This window comes from Poecilia reticulata, linkage group LG17, assembly GCF_000633615.1.
Source record: "Poecilia reticulata strain Guanapo linkage group LG17, Guppy_female_1.0+MT, whole genome shotgun sequence".
NCBI lineage: Eukaryota > Metazoa > Chordata > Actinopteri > Cyprinodontiformes > Poeciliidae > Poecilia > Poecilia reticulata.
Window position 1 is genome coordinate 16,985,367 of NC_024347.1, and position 19,459 is coordinate 17,004,825.

The 19,459-nt window shown below is 38.5% G+C and overlaps 1 protein-coding gene across 1 annotated transcript; it reads right to left on the minus strand.

The window, feature by feature from the left end:
- Nucleotides 1–1,267: 1,267 nt before the first annotated feature.
- LOC103479510 (uncharacterized) lies at nucleotides 1,268–19,265 on the minus strand. Its single transcript, XM_008433985.2, has 8 exons — nucleotides 18,329–19,265; nucleotides 16,353–16,928; nucleotides 12,309–13,043; nucleotides 8,920–9,675; nucleotides 5,073–5,357; nucleotides 4,824–4,888; nucleotides 4,375–4,468; nucleotides 1,268–4,005 (listed from the first exon to the last, which is right to left on the minus strand). The coding sequence occupies exons 1-8, from the start codon at nucleotides 18,564–18,566 to the stop codon at nucleotides 3,011–3,013; spliced, it is 3,744 nt and encodes a 1,247-aa protein (XP_008432207.2). The 5' UTR covers nucleotides 18,567–19,265; the 3' UTR covers nucleotides 1,268–3,010.
- Between the last annotated feature and the right edge of the window lie 194 nt (nucleotides 19,266–19,459).

The following is a 19,459-nucleotide window of genomic DNA, read 5'->3' on the forward strand; positions in this document are numbered from 1 at the left end:
TGAGAAATAAGCAAAGGACAAAGACATTCAAATGATGGGTCACAGCGCCCTCTGCTGTTCCTTTTTTACAAGCTTCATCCATCCATTTTCCTTCACCCTTGTCCCTCAGTGGAGTCGGGCAGTTTGTTGGTTCCTCTCCAGCTAATGTTCCGGGCGAGAGGCGGGGTCACCCTGGACAGGTCGCCAGTCTGTCGCAGGGCAACACAGAGACACACAGGACAAATAACCATGCACACACACACTCACACTCACACCTAGGGGCAACATGGAGAGGCTAATTAACCTGACAATCATGTTTTTGGACTGTGGGAGAAAACCGGAGTACCAGGAGAAAACCCACGCATGCACAGGGAGAACATGCAAACTCCGGGGCAGAGGGGCCGGGAATCAAGCCCAGAACCTTCTTGTTGCAAGGCAACAGCTCTACCAACTGCACCACTGTGCAGCCCTTTTACAAGGTTAGAGTTTTCCCTCATGTGCAGTTAATGCAAGTTTGTATTGTTTCACAGGTATTGTTCAGTGTTTCTCAATAAAATAAGATTGTAACTTTGAGGCGTATTGTCACAGTTTAACCCCTGACAATATCAGTTATTAAAAAAAAAAAAAAAAAAACGGTGTCAAAATGAAATTAAAGATTGGCAATTGGCCAGAAATCTACAATCAGTGTACCTCCAATTAAAAAGGTAACTGCAGAAACTCAGAGATCTGAACACTTCTAGAAGGTCAACACATTTTTCCTTTAAATCAGAGTCAACACACAGTTTGTTTTTCAGGTGTTTAATGTAAAACACAAAGGGATTTTGTGGACGTCGGTATGCTGGCATTAAAACCTGAGAAATGCTTCAGGAGGTCTGAACAGAAAGGAGCCATAGGTCAGATGTTACAGGGATAAAACACGGAGCAACGTGTCGGTTTAAATCCTAACAGGACGCGGCGCTCAGAGTAAAACCGTCTCTGTGCAGGTGCATCAACACACCTCTGCTGAAAAGTCAGATGAAGCATTTCAAAAACGACTAACCTGAGAAATTAGAATCAGTGGTAGGATGAGGCTCATTTGTCAGATTAAAAGTAGCTTTTTAAACTTAATACTTTTCATTTCGCCCTCAATTACATATTAATAACGTGTTTTTTATTGGTCTGAAGTAAAATTTTAATCTTAAATGTTTTGTTTTCATTAACTCTAAATGCAAAATCATTATTGATAAAAAATATAAGCTTTAAAACAAAAATCTGTGTATTTTTTTAAACGGTTTGAGCTACTGAAATAAATGAGCTTCCTCTTTATCATGTGACTGTATTTATGCTTTTCAGAGGAGTGAGTTTTGGTCCAATGGAGCAGAGGTTTGGCACAGAAACATCACCAACAGATCAGCATCAAACAGTAAAACACGGCGGAGGCAGCATCATGGTGAGGGTTTGCTTATCTTCAGGTCAAAATAGATTTTTTGTCAAATTGGAGAAGAATTTATTTAAAAAACAAAAAGGATGTGGATGAAATTTGTTCTCATAACTTGATAAAACAGGAGAGTTAAACTGTGCAGGTTGACAAACTGCAGCCAAAGAAGACTGAATGTTGGAACTAAATAAAAAGAAGCAGAACATTATCAATGTAAACAAACCAGTTTTGGTTTGTAACTTTCTTACCAAAATCAGGTTTATTGAAAGTCTAATTGTGTAAATTTAACTTGAAACAAGAAAATAAAAGCTTCAACATATTTTATACCATCTCATTTTTGCAGCAATCTGGCTTCTCAGACAGGAGTGTGTAACACGTTCTAGATCAGGGGTGTCCAAAGTGTGGCCTGGGGGCCAAATGTGGCCCTTGGATTAATTTGATTCGGCCCTCAACTGCAGTTGAAGAATGATATAAATGTGGCCGGTTCAGCACAATTGAATGACAGAAACTAAAAGTTTTTATCTGTAATCAGAGTAAAATTATCACTTGCAATGAAAAATGTTAAGTGCAACACAAAGCATTAATGTGTTTTTATCAAAAGCTTTGACAACAAGTAGAACCTCAACAATCCAGAGTTTTAGTGAAAAGCTCACTTTGCTGCAGCTTTTATTTTACTTAGAAACCTGGTTAAATGTAGCAAACATGTTGAAACAAAATCTGTTCCTACAATTGAGAAGAAATTTATTCAACTGAGGCCAAAAGAAACTTGAAAACTAAAAGCCTTTCTTTTAATAGAGCAAACAGGATTATTTTTTTAAAGTTTTGGATCTACGATAAATAACATTCCTTCCTTTCCTACTAAAAAAAACAGACAGACGTCTTAGCTTGATTATAGTTTTTTTCTACTTTCTTGACCTGTGAGTATTTCTGACTCGATGACAGAAGGTTTGGACAGACCTGGTCTAGATCCTCTGTAACAGTCAGATAAAGGTGGAAGGTTTCGTGTGAGGGTCGCACATCTTTTCTTTTTCTTTTTTTTTTTTTGGATTTCTAGCTTCAGACATTTCTCACACAACTCACTGTCACATTTTTATCATCATAAAACAAACAGCGGACCCATTCCTGCGACGGAGTGTTAGGGCCATACTAAGAAAAGATGACAAAAATAAAAATAAAAGAATGAAGTCGTAATAATCTGAGAATAAGGTCAAAGTATTTTGAGAGTTTAATTGAAATAATAGGAGAAAAGTCATAATATTACTGGAATAAAGTTGCACGAAAATAAAATAAATATGAGAATAAAGGCAAGATTTCAAGAATGAACTCATATTATAGAATAAAGTTGTACAAAATTAAAGTCAAAATAATACAGTAATAAAGTCATAACGTTATGCCTTTAGTCTTAAGACATTATTCTTGTATTATTTTGACTTTATTCTTGTACGAATTTGTTTTCATAATATTATAACTTTATTCTCATAATTTTACCTTTTTTGTGTTTTTAGCGAGGCCCTAATACTCCGAAGCCCAGATGGACTCGACTCAGTAAAACAAACAAACAAAGGATCTGTGGTTCATTGGCTTCTCTCATTGGTTGTGTCGGCCGCCGGCGCCTCAGCTGTAGGTGTGGATGATCCTGTGTCGCTTCAGGTGGTGCATCATGATGAAGGACTTCCCGCACTGCGAGCAGCTGTACGGTCGCTCGCCGCTGTGCGTGCGCTGGTGCACCCGCAGGCTGCTCTGCTGCGTGAAGCGCTTCCCGCACTGTCCGCAGCCGTACGGCTTCTCCCCCGTGTGCGTCCGGTGGTGGATGCTGAGGTGGGACGAGCACTGGAAGCTCTTTCCGCACACGCTGCACCAGAACGTGCGTTTCCTCCTGTGGCTCTGCTGGTGCAGCTTGAACTGGTGCAGGCGGCTGAAGGACTTGCCGCACTGGGAGCAGGCGTAGCCGCGGGAAACGGGTTTCTGGGGGGCGTGAGTGTAGAAGCAGCTGGTGGTGAAAGGGTTAGGCGGCTGGGCGGCGTTCGCTCCGTCCTCGGCGCCCGCCTCCCTCTGCCGTTCCTCCTGCGGCGGGCCCAGCTGGGCGGCGTGGGAGCTGCTCCGCTGCAGGAACAGCTGCTCCTTCTGCTTGTCCTGCGCTCGGGGCTGGAAATGCGACAGCTGCGCGTCCTTCTGATACTCGGCGCCGTACACCCCGTTGCACGGCTCCTGGACGCCGGGCGACTTGCTGGTGTTGGACGCCATGTTCGTGGCATCCGAATGCTCAGAGAAAGAGCTGGAATATTCCTCCACCACGCTGGAGAAATCAGGAAACCCGGCGTCGATTTCATTCCCTTCGATGATCGATGACCAAAGCTGACTTTCCCGCTCGTCCACGGGATAGTCGACGGCGGTGGGGGTCTGCTTCCCCACGCGGTGCTGGCATCCGTCCTGTCTGAAGGACAGCCGGTCCTCCTCCTTCTCTGTCTTCACTGTGAACTGGAGGCTGCTGATGTCGACTGGCGGGTGGCCGGAGCTGAACGGGCTGCTGAACTCTGCAGGCTTGAGTCTGGTAACATCTGGATGGATGACCTGCTGGCTCTCCTGAGCAGGATACGGGACAGCAGTACCTGGAAAACAAGACATGAGTCAGCACTTTCTGCCAGTAGAGAAAATACAGAGAGACTTAAAGGGGCAACATTGAGTGTTTTCCAGCCACATGGTGCCTTTTTATAGCACAATCAAGTAACTATGCTAACTTCAGTCGTTAAAAAATGCTACATATTTCAAATACATTTACAAATTGTGTAACTTTTTGGACACTCTGAGGCAGTTTGAACATCCATCAAAAAGAGAAATAACACCCATTTTAGACATGCCAGCTTCTTACAAAACAAATTGTCAGATTATTTGGGTGAAAAACCTTTTTGTGAGCGTGCCTGAAGCATTAGTTTTATCTTTATTTTTTGTTGTGGTTGTGTAAAAACTGTTGTACTCACCAATGGCTGCAGCAGAATCACTGATCCACAGCGCCTCATCTGGACTTTCTTCCTTAATTGTGAAGGAAACACTGGATCTTTCAATCTCAGGAAACTACAACAACAAAACAAGAAGTTAACATCTGTAATATTTTGTTGTTGTGAATTACTAGTTTTAAGAAGATGCCTCAGACTATGTTTATTTGTTTAATCATCTGGGCCTGAATCAGACTGTTTATATTCTCTACATAGGTGCATTGAATTATTTTATAGAGATATGTTTCAATTGGAACTCTAACGTAACATAATTTTAATAAACTGAGCTGAATTTAACATACTTTACAGCAATCCAGGTTGTTCACATTGGGGATTATTTTTGTCTAGGCCCTTTCAATCAATTCCAGCCTTTATAAATGTGTACTTTGCTAAAGAACATCCAAGTTTCGAATAACAGAAAAAGAGACACCTACCTTTAAGTCTCTAATGGGATGTGAAACGTTTCTTCCTAAATCAGTCCCTCGATCCATGTAGTTTTCTAAATGAAAATAAGTGATTTTATTAATAAAATTAGGCCACAGCTAGAACAAAAACACGTATATTTCAAGAAAATTCAACTGAGTGCAAAGATTTTACAAAAACAATGCATCTTAACGGGCTAATGAAGTGATGCTACTGATGAACTCGTGCATTGAAGGAAACAAAACAGCTGAGCATCTTACCGAATCCCCGCTGCAGCTGCGCATTCTTGCTCTCCATCAGCAGCAGCTTCCTCTTCAGCATCTCATTCTCGCTTTGTTTGCGGGATATTTCCAGATGCAAGAAGGCACATTTGTCATCCACCAGCTTGGAGATTTGTGCCACTGCTGCCTTCACCAGGACCTCCATTATTGAGGATAACTGTGTCTGGAAGGGAACGCACGAAGCCATGTTCACAGATTGAATGTTGGAAGCAGGTAAAAAAAAAAAGGTGTAAATTCCTCCGTTTTTACACAATGTATCGATAAATTACTGAAAACTAAACATAAGACGACGTGATAGACAAGCTTTACATCCCTGCGTGTTTGTGGCAGCTAGCTTAGAGCTTTCTTCCGTGTGGTGGAGAGCTCTGCCGTAAATACACGAGTAAGAGCGCACTCGAATTTACCGCTAGAGGAAAAGGAAGTTTCCACCACTTTTACTGTCGTTAAGTCAGTTAATGTGACTTAGCGACGCTGTAGTTTACTTTTCATTCAATAGTCCAGAAAAAGGGCAATATCTGAGCTTTTTTTGATAAGCGGTTCCAAAATGTAGGGTCAGGGAACTCTTTGTGGGACAGTAAACACCAAGGGACGGGTCCTGACACAATTCTGCTTTCTATTACTATATTTACCTGTAATTGAATCAGCTTAAAATGAGTTCAGGATTTTCAGTGTACGTTTTTATAGAAATATATTTCCCTCATTATTTTTCCCATGCATTCAAATGCTGTAGGAACATGTTTCCATGTATTTGCTGTATAGAAGTGTGTGCCATTTGAGATCCAGTAATGTGAAAAAGTATTTCACAATTATTCTGTTTTTGCTATATTTTTGTCTCATTTTTATGCTCAGATCTTTAATCACTTTTTAATATCAAAGAAAAATAAGCTGAATATATACAAAATGTAGTTTTAAAATTATAAATAATAGAAAATGTGAATAAAACAGATTTGCAGAGTTTTAGGAAAAGTTTGATGAGTCCCTGGAGAGTTTTAGAGGTTTTTTGATAACCTGTGAAAATAGACATGTTAAAAATTAGCTAAAAATTAGTAAAATGCTCTTTTACTTTATACTACTCAATTTTGGAAAAGAGTGTGAGATGTTTTGATGTAACTTTTAAAAAAGTAAAAATAAATAAATAAATAAATAAATAAATAAAATAAAATTATATATATATACATATATACACACACACACAAAAAGTAAAATAATTAAAAATAAGGAACAATAATTTGCCCAAACCTATTGAACCACACAGACTTCAGAAATCATCTGATGTTTATTTTAAAAATACAAAAAGACATAAAATTTACCATAAGCATACTTACTCAACATATTCAACCAACACGAATGATTATCATTGTCACTAACCGATTTGATCAGATGTTTACAAAATATAAAAGAAGAAATGAGGAAGCATTACAGTTATAAGAGACAATAACACTAAAGTTGGAATCTGTTGCTATTTGTACCTTTATTTTACCAGAAAATAACAACTTTAACTGTCACCTGGTACTAACCATAACAAAAAAGGAAGAAAATCTTTCATATCAGTCAGGTAAAGTTTTGTTTGTTTGATCAACATTTAAATCTCAAAATTCTGATTTTTTTTTTGACAGAATTCTGACAGAATTAATCTCATAATTTTGAAATTAAAGTCAGAATTCTGGTGAGAAAACATTAATCATCCATTTAAATGTGCAAAGTGTAAATATAATCCTGTATTCATGCCAAATGCATACAAAATATCCCCACAGTTCAAAAACAGCATTTAGTCTTCATTTTCACATTGACTGAAGCCTTAAAACATAATCTTAGTTTTATATTATTACAGGTTTACTACATGATGTTTCCATGGAAACGAATTTAGCAACCTTGATACATATTTACTGAATAAAATAAGACAAACAGGATTATCTGCTTTTCTTAGTTGGACAGACTTTTCACCAGAAGGTAACTTGAATAACATTTTTTGACCTTAAAAGTTTATCATATACTTATTTCAACATCAGTTAAAATATGGAAAAATCTGAAATCTGATTCACCATAAATGGGCTTCACTGTGTTTTTTAACAATACAAACACTGATTTGATTTTAGTAAGGATGCCAAGTTAACATGTAAATTCATAGTAAATCAAATTAAACACTCCCAAGGTTTTAAATATCAGGACAATCCGGTTAGTTTCACATATTAAAATAGTTTAAATATAACCTAAACTAACAATAACACACATTCTGTATTGTTAATATTTAATAAACAAAGATGAAGCCAAACTTTTTAAAAAAAGTGTAGAAAATGCACACACTCACACATAACGGTAATTTAGGTTGTTTCCAAACCTGATAGTCCAGTAGACTTTGGATTGGGAGCCAAAGTTGCAACATTTGTTACATTTTCAGCCGATGCGGTTTGTTTTCACACTGCACTGTCAAACAAGCCAAACCCTAAGAGAACCTGTTCTTCTCTTCACCTGTAGGGGCGCTACACCTACAACAACTGAAGGAAACAATGCAAAAACCTCTGAGGAAGACACTGAATGAAACTTTCTTTTTTAGAAAATGTAAACACAAATGGAGTAGCGTCAGATTTTAGAGATCGTAACCGTTTTCTTTTGTCTTTCTCTCTGTTGCTAGACTCTCATGTTTGTTTTGACTGTATTTACCCAGAATGCTCTGCGCTGTAGTTCGCTTCCTGCTTTTGTTGCCGTTCACATATTCATTTGAACTGCACCAAAGTTCATTTCAACCGAACCAAGACAGAGGAACCACCTCTGCAAACAAACTAGACTTTCTAAGCAAACGAACTAGAATTTGATTAAAGAGGACTAAACATGACTGGTGTGAACGCACCTTTAAACTAACAGTTGTGTTTTTGGACAGTGGGAGGAAGCTGGAATACACAGGAAGTTGCTTTCTCTCAAAGAAGAAAGCTTAATTTAGTCCGTTTCTAACTGAACTGTAATAATCTTTAATATTGAACTCTGAAACCGATCTGGAATTGGACTTTTTGTAATTTTTTTGATCATTGAACATTTGGACTTGTGGGTGATTTTGCAGGGAACGTCCTGGGAAGACTTGCAGATGGAAATAATCGTGTTCTCTCCGGTTTTATCAACTACAAATTTCCAAGCAACAATTGTCTCTCAAAGGTCATTACTGATGTCTTTCCTCCCTCACATTGTACTAACACACACACACGCACACACACACACACACACACAATTACAGAGCAGCAAACTGCCAAACACTTGCTGAAAACCAAGCAATCAAGTGTAGTTGATTAGCACCACTTGACTTTAACTTTGGTGAACATGAAGCTTTTTCATTTTTATTTTGGTTTCATCTTTGTTTTAAAAATAACACTGGAAATCTTTTTGTAAACTTAAAGGTACATAAATGGGGGGGAAGAACATTTCATTTTTTATTATGCCCTTATACATAAAGGTCTATAGTTGAGAAAAGCTGTACTTTTTTTGTCACAGCTGTGCAATGGGCTTATATTTCAGGAAATATGTATTTTTTTGTAATTATTATATGGTCTCAAGTAATAAGCAGATGATTCAAATGTGATTTTAAGCTCTACATTTTTTTTCTTAATTTTACCAACAGACAAAAACAGACAAAAAGCAGAAATTATGTTGGTAAACAGGAGGTATTCATAATTCTTTGTTTTCTTTGATTTTTCTTTATAAAAAAAAACAAATACAGTTAAAGTGACAAAAATGTGGCTAATACAAGTAAAATTAATGTTTTATCTTTTTTTTTCTTGCAGCTAAAAACAGTGAAAGACAGTGAAAATGTACCGAATATAAAAGCGCCATATTTATTTAGCATGTAGCTTAAGGTGCAGCTTCAGGATGCTCAGCTGGTTGAAAGTTTTTCCGCACATCTCGCAGCTTAACGGCTGCTCTGGGAGTTTCTCACACTGATGCTCCTGGAAAATATGGAAACTGTCAAAGCTTTGCCCACAGCTGGAGCAGATGTAGTTCTGTCTGGCGGGGTCTGCGCTGCAGCTGTCCTCGAAGCTGTCCGAGGCTCTCAGGGTAAACTCGTAGACGCCATCTTGGTTCACGCCCTCGCCGCTCTCCGAGCAGAAATCCCTTCCAGCCAGATCGTGACTTGGATTTGAAGTCCTTTGCTGCAATCCCACAGCCGAAAATGGATCCTCCTTTGCTTTGTTGTCTATAAAAGCCAAATCCTTTATGGGTGAGGTGAAGCCCTGCTGCTCACTGGCTCCCCCTGCAGGAGAACTGAGGTGGTACTTCACATCTTGTAAAAGTACGCAGACCGGTTGATCTGGGCTGTCGTTGCTTTCCTCCACTGCAGACGTCCACAGTAAACTTTTGTCTGCTGCTGCGGCTCTGTTGTCCGTCCCCACCTGAGACACGGAGAGGAAGTTTTCGTCGCTGGGCTCCAGCTTCACCGCCAGCGGCTCCTCTTTGATGGAGTGAGCGTACGCCGGGGCGGGAAACGGCTCGTCCGCCGCTGTTGGTCCGTTACTGGTTTCCATGTAGCTCTCCATCAGCTGATTGTCGGACACTGAGAACATCAGGTGATGGGCCTCCAGCATGTCTGTCGTCGTCCCTTTATGATTAAAAAAAGTTACAAAAACAAAAATTAGCATAAAATCATGTTCTGGATTAAAAAATTTTTTTTTTAAAAACAAAGAAAAGTGTGCTTTTCTCTGGGTTTGTAGACTTTTCTCACAGTAAATTTTGAAATGTCTCACACACCTAACTGGTATTTTATTCTGTTTGTTGATTTGTTATTTCTTGTGTAAATGTTTTCTTTTGTTGATGTTTTTGTTTCTTTTAGTAAAACTATGTTCTGTCCTGTGAATTATGGTGTTTTGGTTTTTTGGGCAAGCAAAAAAGCTGGAAAAACTAGTAAATTTAGCCATTGTGCCAATTCCTGAATATTTACAGTAAATATTCACTTACATTTTTTTTGGCAGAGTAAATTTCCGCCAAAATAATTTGAAAATAATGTGGTAATGTTGATTACCATGCACTGTTCTAATCAAATAAACTTAAGTCTGTTGTTTGACGTTCTAAGAATATAAGCCAACCTTTTATTTCAATTACGCAGGTCAACAACTCAATGACACATTAAAAGACATGAGAATAAATATGTCCCTGCTTATTTTTGGGGTATGATGACCAGGAGTACATTTCTGCCCAAATAAAAAAGTTAAATAATCTGGAAATTTTGCAGAAACAAAAACTCTAAAAGTTGAACATTTGTGGGGGAGAAAAGACAAGTTTTGAAATCTCACAAATTTTCTAGAAATCTTTTTTTTTTATTTCTGAATTTTTTAATATTTTCAACTCTTGAAACTAAGAAAATGTTCTAAATTGTTTTATATTTCTATGTACCATGGCCCTGATATACTGCTGTAGGTGGATGAAAATATCTGCTTTCAACTGTAAATAATATTTTCTGAATTTAAGCTTTTAATCAAATGTTGGATGACATTTAATTACAAAACTGAGCAGTTTGAACATCAAGAACTTACTCAAGTACTTTCCAAGCCTTGAAACCACCTTATTGAAATTCAAGCATTTTCAAGGGTTTCAAGCACCTGCATGTCTTATGTAGAGAAATGATGCAAATATTGATTCATGCTGGAGTTCTTGTCCTCGGTATAAAACATTACTTAGCAAATATTTTTTCCCACAACAGACTCGAAACATACAGCTAGAGATAATATTGAATGTCTTATATATGTTAACATTATAATTCATAGGCTGGCCTAGTCAAAGTCCAAACTTAAATCCAATTCAGAATCTGAGGAAGGACTTAAAAACTTATTTTCGCAAACGCTCTCCTTCACATTTGCCTGAGCTGGAGCTTTTATTTGATTTATTTTTAGCAAAAAAGAATAGACAAAATCTTCAATGTGCAAACTGTTTTAAATGCATGCCACACTTTTAAGATTTTTTTAATTGAAGTATTCTCTTATGTGAATACTTTTTTAAATGCACGGTTGGAATAATCGAGATGAAACTGATTGTTCTTAACTAATGCATTACTAAAATTATAAAATCAGCTCAAAATTAAAACACCAGTTTATATTAGTAATGCTTGGTTATTTTTATTTAAAATATAAAAATATTCCAATACAAAACATGCATAAAATAACCTTAAAAGTACACATGCTTTGTAGCATCATATTATTTTAGCTTCTCTAGAGAAGGACAAGTGTCCATAACTGAGTTTTTATTTTCCATAATGGGAGCATTTTTTTTATTAATTTATTTTAAAATTTTAGTTGCCAGCAAGTAAACCTCCCAGTGTTTTTCATCATGTAAAGAGCCTTGGTGTCATCTTTGGCCAGGACACGTCCTTTAAATCCAACATTAAAACAGGTTTCTAGGACATCTTTCCTGCACCTGCGCACTATGGCCAAAATTAGAACCGCGATCCCCCCCAGAGTCCAGCAGGGAAACTAGTCCACGCATTTATTACTTCTAGGCTGGACTACCGAGTTTCTTTACGACCAAAGGAAACGGTAAAAAAATCCCTCGAATGTTTCAAAAACGCTGATGTGAAAATTTAAAAGAACACTTTAAAAACTTTAATCATATTTCTTTTTTTCCACACTTTGTTGGCACCCAGTTTAATCAAGACTAAAATTAAAATGATTATTCTTACATATAAAACTCTTAGTAATCCAGGTCCGTCATCGATTAGAGGTCTGATTGGTCCTCATCGCTGGTGTGTCCAATTTTATTTGCTTTCATGAGAAAATCAACTTTTCTGATACGTTTCAATAATAAATATAAATTGAAAATTCCTACCCCAATCCTCCTTCCAATCCCAATCTAACGGTGCGTTCACACCAGACAGGTAAATCTGCTTTACATTCAAAGTCTATGTGGAGGTGTGTTGACCCATTGTGGTGCGTTTTGAACCGTTTGATGCATCAGGTGAGTCCAACGCTCCACATAGATTTGAATGTAATGTATTAGAATGCATTATTTTGCATTTTCCATTATATTACTTGAAAATGGTCTCAAAACAACAATGTCATCATTTTTCACAATAACTTCTGTGATAATTTACTGTTCAGTAAATTTTTTATCATGCCTAGAAATAGTTCTAGAGAACATTAGAATTTCTAATTATCAAGAAAAACAATACATCCCCGAAAAAAAAAAAAAGTTTATTCTTGGAGAAGAAGAGCTTCAGCTACGTCCAACCTGTTGAAATCTTACCGTTTCTGTGAGTCTTCATGTGACCTTTGAGGCTGCTCTTCTGGTTGAAGCACCTCCCGCAGATATGGCAGCCGTACGGTTTCTCCCCAGTATGAATCCGCAGGTGTCTCTCCAGGTGTCCGGCTCGCTCAAACACCTTCCCGCAGTAGGTGCAGACAAAGCATTTCTTTGGTTTCAGAACTCGAAACGGCCGGTTTTTCCTCTCTCTGAGGTGGTTCGAGGCCTCCGTCGCGTCCTGCAAGCCGGGGTTACTGGAGATGATGACCGACCCCGAGCACCCGTAAGGCGTCTGAGGGACGGTGGAGGCTTTCAGCTGTCCGTACATTTTTCCTCGAACGGAAAAGTTGCTGTAAGAAGTTTCCTCTGGTGGCTGGAGTAACTGAGTAATGGCAGGGAAGGAAGACATGTTCTGCGACGAGCTGTTCAGAAACTCTGTCGGATTGTTCTGTAACCTGGATGCCCACAGTTGGCTGCCTTGATCCACTGATGTTATGTTTTCACACATGCCGTCAGCCTGATTGTTTTCCACATGCAGCTGCGGTCCTGTAATATTTTCCTCGACCGGCTCAGATTTGACCTGAACGGATGTTGGCAGAACTTCTTCAGACTTTGTTTGGTTATCGTCGGCCTTCACCTGGCTGACCTCTTCAGGCCGATGCTGGTCCATACATGGATTCACCTGTGGGATTGGGATTTGTTGGCTCATCTGGACCTCTCCTGGTCTCGTCTGAAGACCTGAAGAACAAAAAAACAAAAAACACTTACTAGCACAAAATGAATAAAATGACTGACTGTCCCTCTTAGACGTCGACCTAAAAACAAATCCTTTTGACATCAAAAAAAATTAAGAGGATGTAATGAAACATGTTGATGCTGTTTGTCAATTAATTGAATTTTGCAAAGTTTCATCATGACACTTTTCTCAATCCTGTCCAGATCAGTTAATTTATATCAACTGATTAATTTTTTGTGTGCCTTATTTTGTTTTGTATATCAACTCATCAGTTAAAACTAAACTTTATGGATTTATTCCAGAAAGACTCAAAAAGTGAAACCCCTCAGAAAGAACATAGTTACGCCCCTCCTGGGATATTTAATGATTTTTTTTGGATATCTTGACTGATTGCAAAAATATTAATTGGATGCTCTACAAAACTGACAGCAGCAAATGATTAAAGTTAACATAATTACTGAGAGGACTTCAGATTCTAAAGTCATCTACTACAGGAGAAGAAAAGCATATAGAAAATGTTAAACAGGTTTAACAGGTTAAAAGTTAAAGTAAGCCAATGCAAATAAGCATTGATCCAACAGGTCATGATAAACGTACGACATGGCGAGTCCTACAGGAGATCCCCACCTCCTGGTGATAAGAAACAAAACTATATTTGCTTAAGGCTGCACCTTGGAAAAACGGCAAACCCTCTGGGAAACACTGCAGAGGCAACTTGAGTCTGGCCTGAAAATACACAGGCTTAGCAGAACTAGAGATGTTTGTCCATGTGGGCTGCATATAAATTCATTTTTACAGATTTGGTGGTTCAGAAAAATCTTAATTAAATGTTTTTAACATGTAAAACTTGTAAAATCCTCCTTTTTAAAATTTTTTACTGAACTGCAAAGGATTTCTGACTCCTAAACTGAACTTAGAAATGGAGGACGTCACTCCATAACACAACTGGGAGAGAATCAAGGCTTTGTGATTTGTGCATGCATAAATATATTTAAATTGGTGCTTTAATCTTCACAACAAACACCATCTTAAAATAGTGCCATCTTTAAATAAAGACATGAAAGTGACTAGAAAGGTTTGCAATTTTGTCTTAGGAAAATCTACCAGATGCACGTTTGCTGCATATTATGAGTCACAGACAGAGACTTTCACCTAAACTTCTCATCAAAACACTAAAATATTTAGACCGGTCTAGACTAGACAAAAGCGACACAGTAGGTTATTCGTCGGGAGTCTAAAATTAGGAGGCAAGTTAGAGCTGCTCCACATCTTAAATGTGCTTCAGACAGAGAGGAAAGTCTCAGTTTTCCAGTTAAAATATAAATGCATCATGCTGGCAGAGGTTCAGTGAACCAGCCATACACAAATATGTGATCCTCCCTAATGCAGTAAACCATGCCCCTTATTTTTTTAAATCTTATTCCTTGTGTTAAAGAGGAAGCTGCCTGAGTGAGCTCTTACTGCAACGTGACAGTTTACACCAAAACCAGAGGAAAAGGAAGCTGGAAAAACTCTAAAACATCCAATTGTTACACAAACTCCTTCGGTCTTCCAGGGAGGGAAGATATGACTTTGTTTTTTTTCCTACTAAAGTGTTTCCAGAGCAAGCCGAGCTGGTGATAACTGGTTCTACACAAACAACCCAGCAAAGAACCGGTTGGTTTTTCCGCGGCCACAGAGCCAACACAAAGCCACATCATTACATCATTTTTGAAGGGCCTCTCCATGTTTGATCCTCCCACTGGTGAACTCTGAGTTTCTGCAGGGGCCACAGCGCAGGGAGACAAATTATGGCAACGCAGACGGGTTTAGAAACAGCTCAACGTCTGGATGATGTTTCGAAAATGAGCTACCAACTACAGCAGGATTAAGGCTGGACAAGTAAATCAGAAACATTATATATCATGGCAGACAATCAGCTCAACGTCTAAAATATCTACTGAACTCCCACCCAAAACTGCAAAGCATTCTGGGAGATGTAGGCAGAGGAAAGTCTGCAGCTGCTCGACCTATACAAGGTTGATGGCATCAACCAACTCATTCTCTATGGTTACCTAGCAACTCACAAATTATTTGGTTACCTAGCAACAACCTCTTGAGTAACTTACGCAACAGCAGTTTAAGACAAATCAGGCTCTTTATTTGGATGGAATAAAAACTGTGTATAAAACAGGGTCACGCCTCAAGTGTAGCAGTATTTCAGACCTTTATAACAAAAACAAGAAATGCTTATATCATGATAAGTTTTTCAGCCATATCGTCCAGCACTAAGCAGGATTTATAAATGTTGATAGAATGACAAACAGTACCGGGAAATGGCCAATGTGTTTACATTTCTTATTGCAACTGAGGATGTTAAAACAAAGATGATGAGAGTCAGTGGCTGTGTTTCCACTGACCATGAAGTTACACAAACTGGAATTGCAAAATTAGATTTGCCTAATGGAAACGCCAATTTTGAAAAAACGTTCTTGGATAAAAAAGTTTTCACGTTAGAATAAGGTGGTTTTCCTGGACTTGGGGAAATGTTATCCGATTTCAAAACTTTGGCCAAAGTGGTGCTTCTAATTCCAGTGTCTTTTAGAAATGCTGCTCAGCCTTATACAGAGCATTCATGAGTTAAAAAACATAAACAATCAGACAAATCTTGTCATCTACATTAATAAACTAAAATCCTCCTTTGAAACTCAGTTTTCAATGAGCAAATGTCAAACATTTGCTGAAAGAGGGAGCTGTACAGTGTGTCAAATCACAGTCATCACGGCTCTTTCTCAAAGGCAAATGATGCAATATTTCATAGGCAAATATATTTCAAGTGCTGTGCATTAAAACGATGTATGCAAATGACGTATTTAGCCAGCTGGATGTACTTTCACTGCCTTTTATCCCAACACCTGATGCAGATTTCAGTGGTTCAGATGCTAAAGCTCAAGATAAGAGGAATGAGTGAACTGAGAGGTAATCACAAGCAGAGAGAGATTTAAAATAACATCATGACATGGCTTTCTGTAAACCCTGTGGCTTATTTTTATTTCCCTATGGAATCAATAAAGTATTTTTGAATTTGAATTGAATTTGGCTGTGGAAAATCAAACTGGCTTCTAACTGTTGTAATTGTTTGCGAAACCAGCTTAGACCAGATTATAGAAAATAATAGCTGTAAAATTACACAAAGTAAAACAGCACTTTGTGTAACTCAGCTGTGATTGCGTAGTTTGTTCGTTTTATTCAAATGCATGTTACACCCCTTACTGGGTAAAAAGGAACTAACGAAGCAAATTTACTTGAGTTCAATGCACAGTTATACTTGCCTCTTCTGTGAATCTTCATGTGCTCCTTTAGGCTGCACTTCTGGTTGAACCGCCGTCCGCAGATATCGCAGCGATACGGTTTCTCACCCGTGTGAATCCTCTTGTGCCTCTCCAGGTGTCCGGCTCGCTCGAAGCACTTGCCGCAGTACGGACAGATGAAACCTTTCTTGAACATCAGCCTCTTCACCGTCCGCCTGCGCACCGTGTTCCTGTACTGGTTGTAGCCCAGCAGGCCGCGGCTGAAGGGGCTCTGCGGAAACCCGCCAGAGCTGCTGCAGGACAGAACAAGCCCGCCATCCAACGAAGGCTCGGAGAGACACGACAAGGAGTTTTGGCCTAAAGTTAAGTATTCAGAGCTGCTGCTTCCAGCCTCCTTTGGCACCCCTGGCCTCCAGTGCCCGCCTCCATATAGAGACCCTTCCACTGGCCTGTCCAGCTGTCCTCTGCCATCCTTGTTTCCCTCCTTCACAAGTCCACCTTTATGTTGCGCTTCAGGTGCAGACGACATGCTGTGGTTTTCAACAGAGGGACCCTTCTCAACCAAGATCTTCTCATCTCCAACACCCCTCTGGCTTTCTGTGGTAAAGATGGGAATCTTTATTAAAATTCATAAAACCAAAACAGTTGATAACGATGCAAAACAATAACGATGCAAAACAATAACAATAACGATGCAAAACAATAACAATAACGATGCAAAACAATAACGGTGTAACAAGATCTTGGGATATTAAAACATCACAATATTTCTTGCTTGAGGTAAATGTGATCTCATGAGCACCAGCCACCTGCGGCCACTATGACTTCACCAGAAGACGTTTGAACAGAACGACACTATTTGGGTTTCTAAATGCAACAGAGTGACAGACAAGACACAATAAATGTGTACGTTTTCCAAGATGTTTCGATGCAAAAAGAGGTAGGAAGCATTGCTATAGCAACCGATAAGCTATATAAAAATTACAACACACCATCAATTGCAACTGTTGAAATGTCATACAGATGACCATGGTCTGAAAAGATGAAAATTAATCAGAAAACGAAGGATCAGGATGTTACATTTGTTGCAATATCTAGAATATGAAGAATAAAGGCTTTTTGGAGCATAAATTTGATCTTTGAAGTTTTCTTGACAGTGATATTAAAATCTCATTGGTATCGTGTCTTGTCCTGTGAGTTTTAGGAATTTTGCATCCCTACAAAACAAATATTATCCTCATTCCTGGTCTATTGAGAAATTATGACAGTCACAATTTGACATGTTGGAATAACCTGGTTTATTGTAATTATATGATGAGTTTTAGGGTTTTTAAGATTTTGATGAATATGGTGCAACAATTAATCTGGTGCATTCTTAGCTGCCATGGTATTTGAATGTAGGAGTGGGCATTTATCGTATCGTTTATTATTTATTGTGACTTCAGATGATAAAATTTTGATTCACATCCAATTAATGATATATAAAACCCTTAAAACTGTCCATATTGTTGGAATTATTTTTACAATTTTTCTTCAATGTTTTTTCAATGAACGTAGTACCAATAAATAGTCAGAGAAACTATGGACTATGTGTTCTAGAATGGCATAGTCAAAGTCCAGGGCTCAATCCGAATGAGAATCTGAGGAAAGACTTGAAAAGTGCAGTTCACAGATGGTGTTTTTGCAAAGAGGAATGTGCAAAATTTCAATTCTATAGCTACAAAGCTGAAAAAAAAAATTTTTTCATTCCACTACTTTGTTTTGACCTCACAGGTCATCCAAATGAAATGCATGGAAGCTTCTAAAATTAATGGGACACTCAGTGAAATGAGAACATCTTGACCCAGAAATGTAAATAAAAACGGAGAATGCTCCGTTTCAACCTGATTGCAGCTTATTTATAAATAATTTCGCAGCTCTTTAATGTGTTTGTGATTGTATTTCTGTCTCAAGCGGACATCTTAGTGTTTTTTTGTTTTGTTTTTTCTGCAGCTCACCGTCTCCTCCGCGGTGCTCCAGCCGGTGGGTCTCCGCCTGCCGCGCCGCCCGCAGCTCTCCATGCAGGACCTCCATGCTGCTCTTCAGCCTCTCGATCTCATCCTCCCGCTGGCACATCTCCAGCCGCAGCACCACCATGCCGTCCTCCACAACTTTGAAGATCTCTGCCACAGCTGCTTTGGCCAGGGCATCAACCACGGAGGCGATCTGGGAGCGCAGAGCCACACCGTTCAACATGATGAACCAGCCAGTCCCTGAAAAATTAAAGTCTAAACTTTAAAAAACCAGGAGGGCGGAGGAACCGTCGGGCTTCAGCGGGTCTCCTGCTGGCGGTAACGGGCAGTTAGTTAGGCCCGCTGAGCGCTCACACGCTGCATCTCTTTCCATTTGCTCTGTTTGTGGTGTTTATGAAGCCAGGCTTTAAGCTAGCAACAGTTAATTGGTGCCGTAAGAAGACATAAACAACGCAAGCCCTTGTTTTACGGAAGTGATGACATAAAAAATACCGTAAAACGTGGAAGAAAGGCGCAGATTCTTCTAAACTAGCTCATGTCAGGAATTGCTAAAACTCCATCACCTTAGCAACCAATCCCAGAATTGTAATGACCAATCACAGCACATCTTTTTAATTAATATGTTATGTTAGATATTTTTCTCACAATCATGTCTTAAAATTCCAGCTCAAATATGTAACTATGTCACTGATTAAAAATACCTATTGATATCCAGTCAACTAAAGAAGTTATAAAGTGCTTCATGAGATTTTTTTTCTCCAGTTTTATTTACAAACTATTATTTTAAAGAGTAGACCAGAAGCAGTTATCCGGTAATTTTTGAAATACTTTCAAATAATTGGAAATAACTCAGTTGTAATTATGGGTTGGATAAATTAACTGTAATATAAAAGTTTTATTTCATTTCCATGTAATTTTTGTAATTCAATTCAAAAAGATTTATTCTACAAAGGTTGATGAAGTTCAATTTTTTAAATTGATGACTGACAAATATCAATAAATGAAACTCGAAAATTCTGTTTTGCAGAAAATGTTAATTTTACCGCTTAAGAGATAGTGATCTCACATTTTCCTCATTTTACTCTAACATAAGTTTGAATAAAATGCACTGCCATG

Bases quoted from the DNA above. Each gene is read 5' to 3' on its own strand.
- LOC103479510 (XM_008433985.2), bottom strand. From the start codon at position 18,566: ATGTTGAACGGTGTGGCTCTGCGCTCCCAGATCGCCTCCGTGGTTGAT. The intron at 13,044-16,352 runs GCAAGTATAACT...TTTGTTCTTCAG, and splicing joins CATGAAGATTCACAGAAGAG to GTCTTCAGACGAGACCAGGA. The intron at 9,676-12,308 runs GTAAGATTTCAA...TTAATCATAAAG, and splicing joins CATGAAGACTCACAGAAACG to GGACGACGACAGACATGCTG.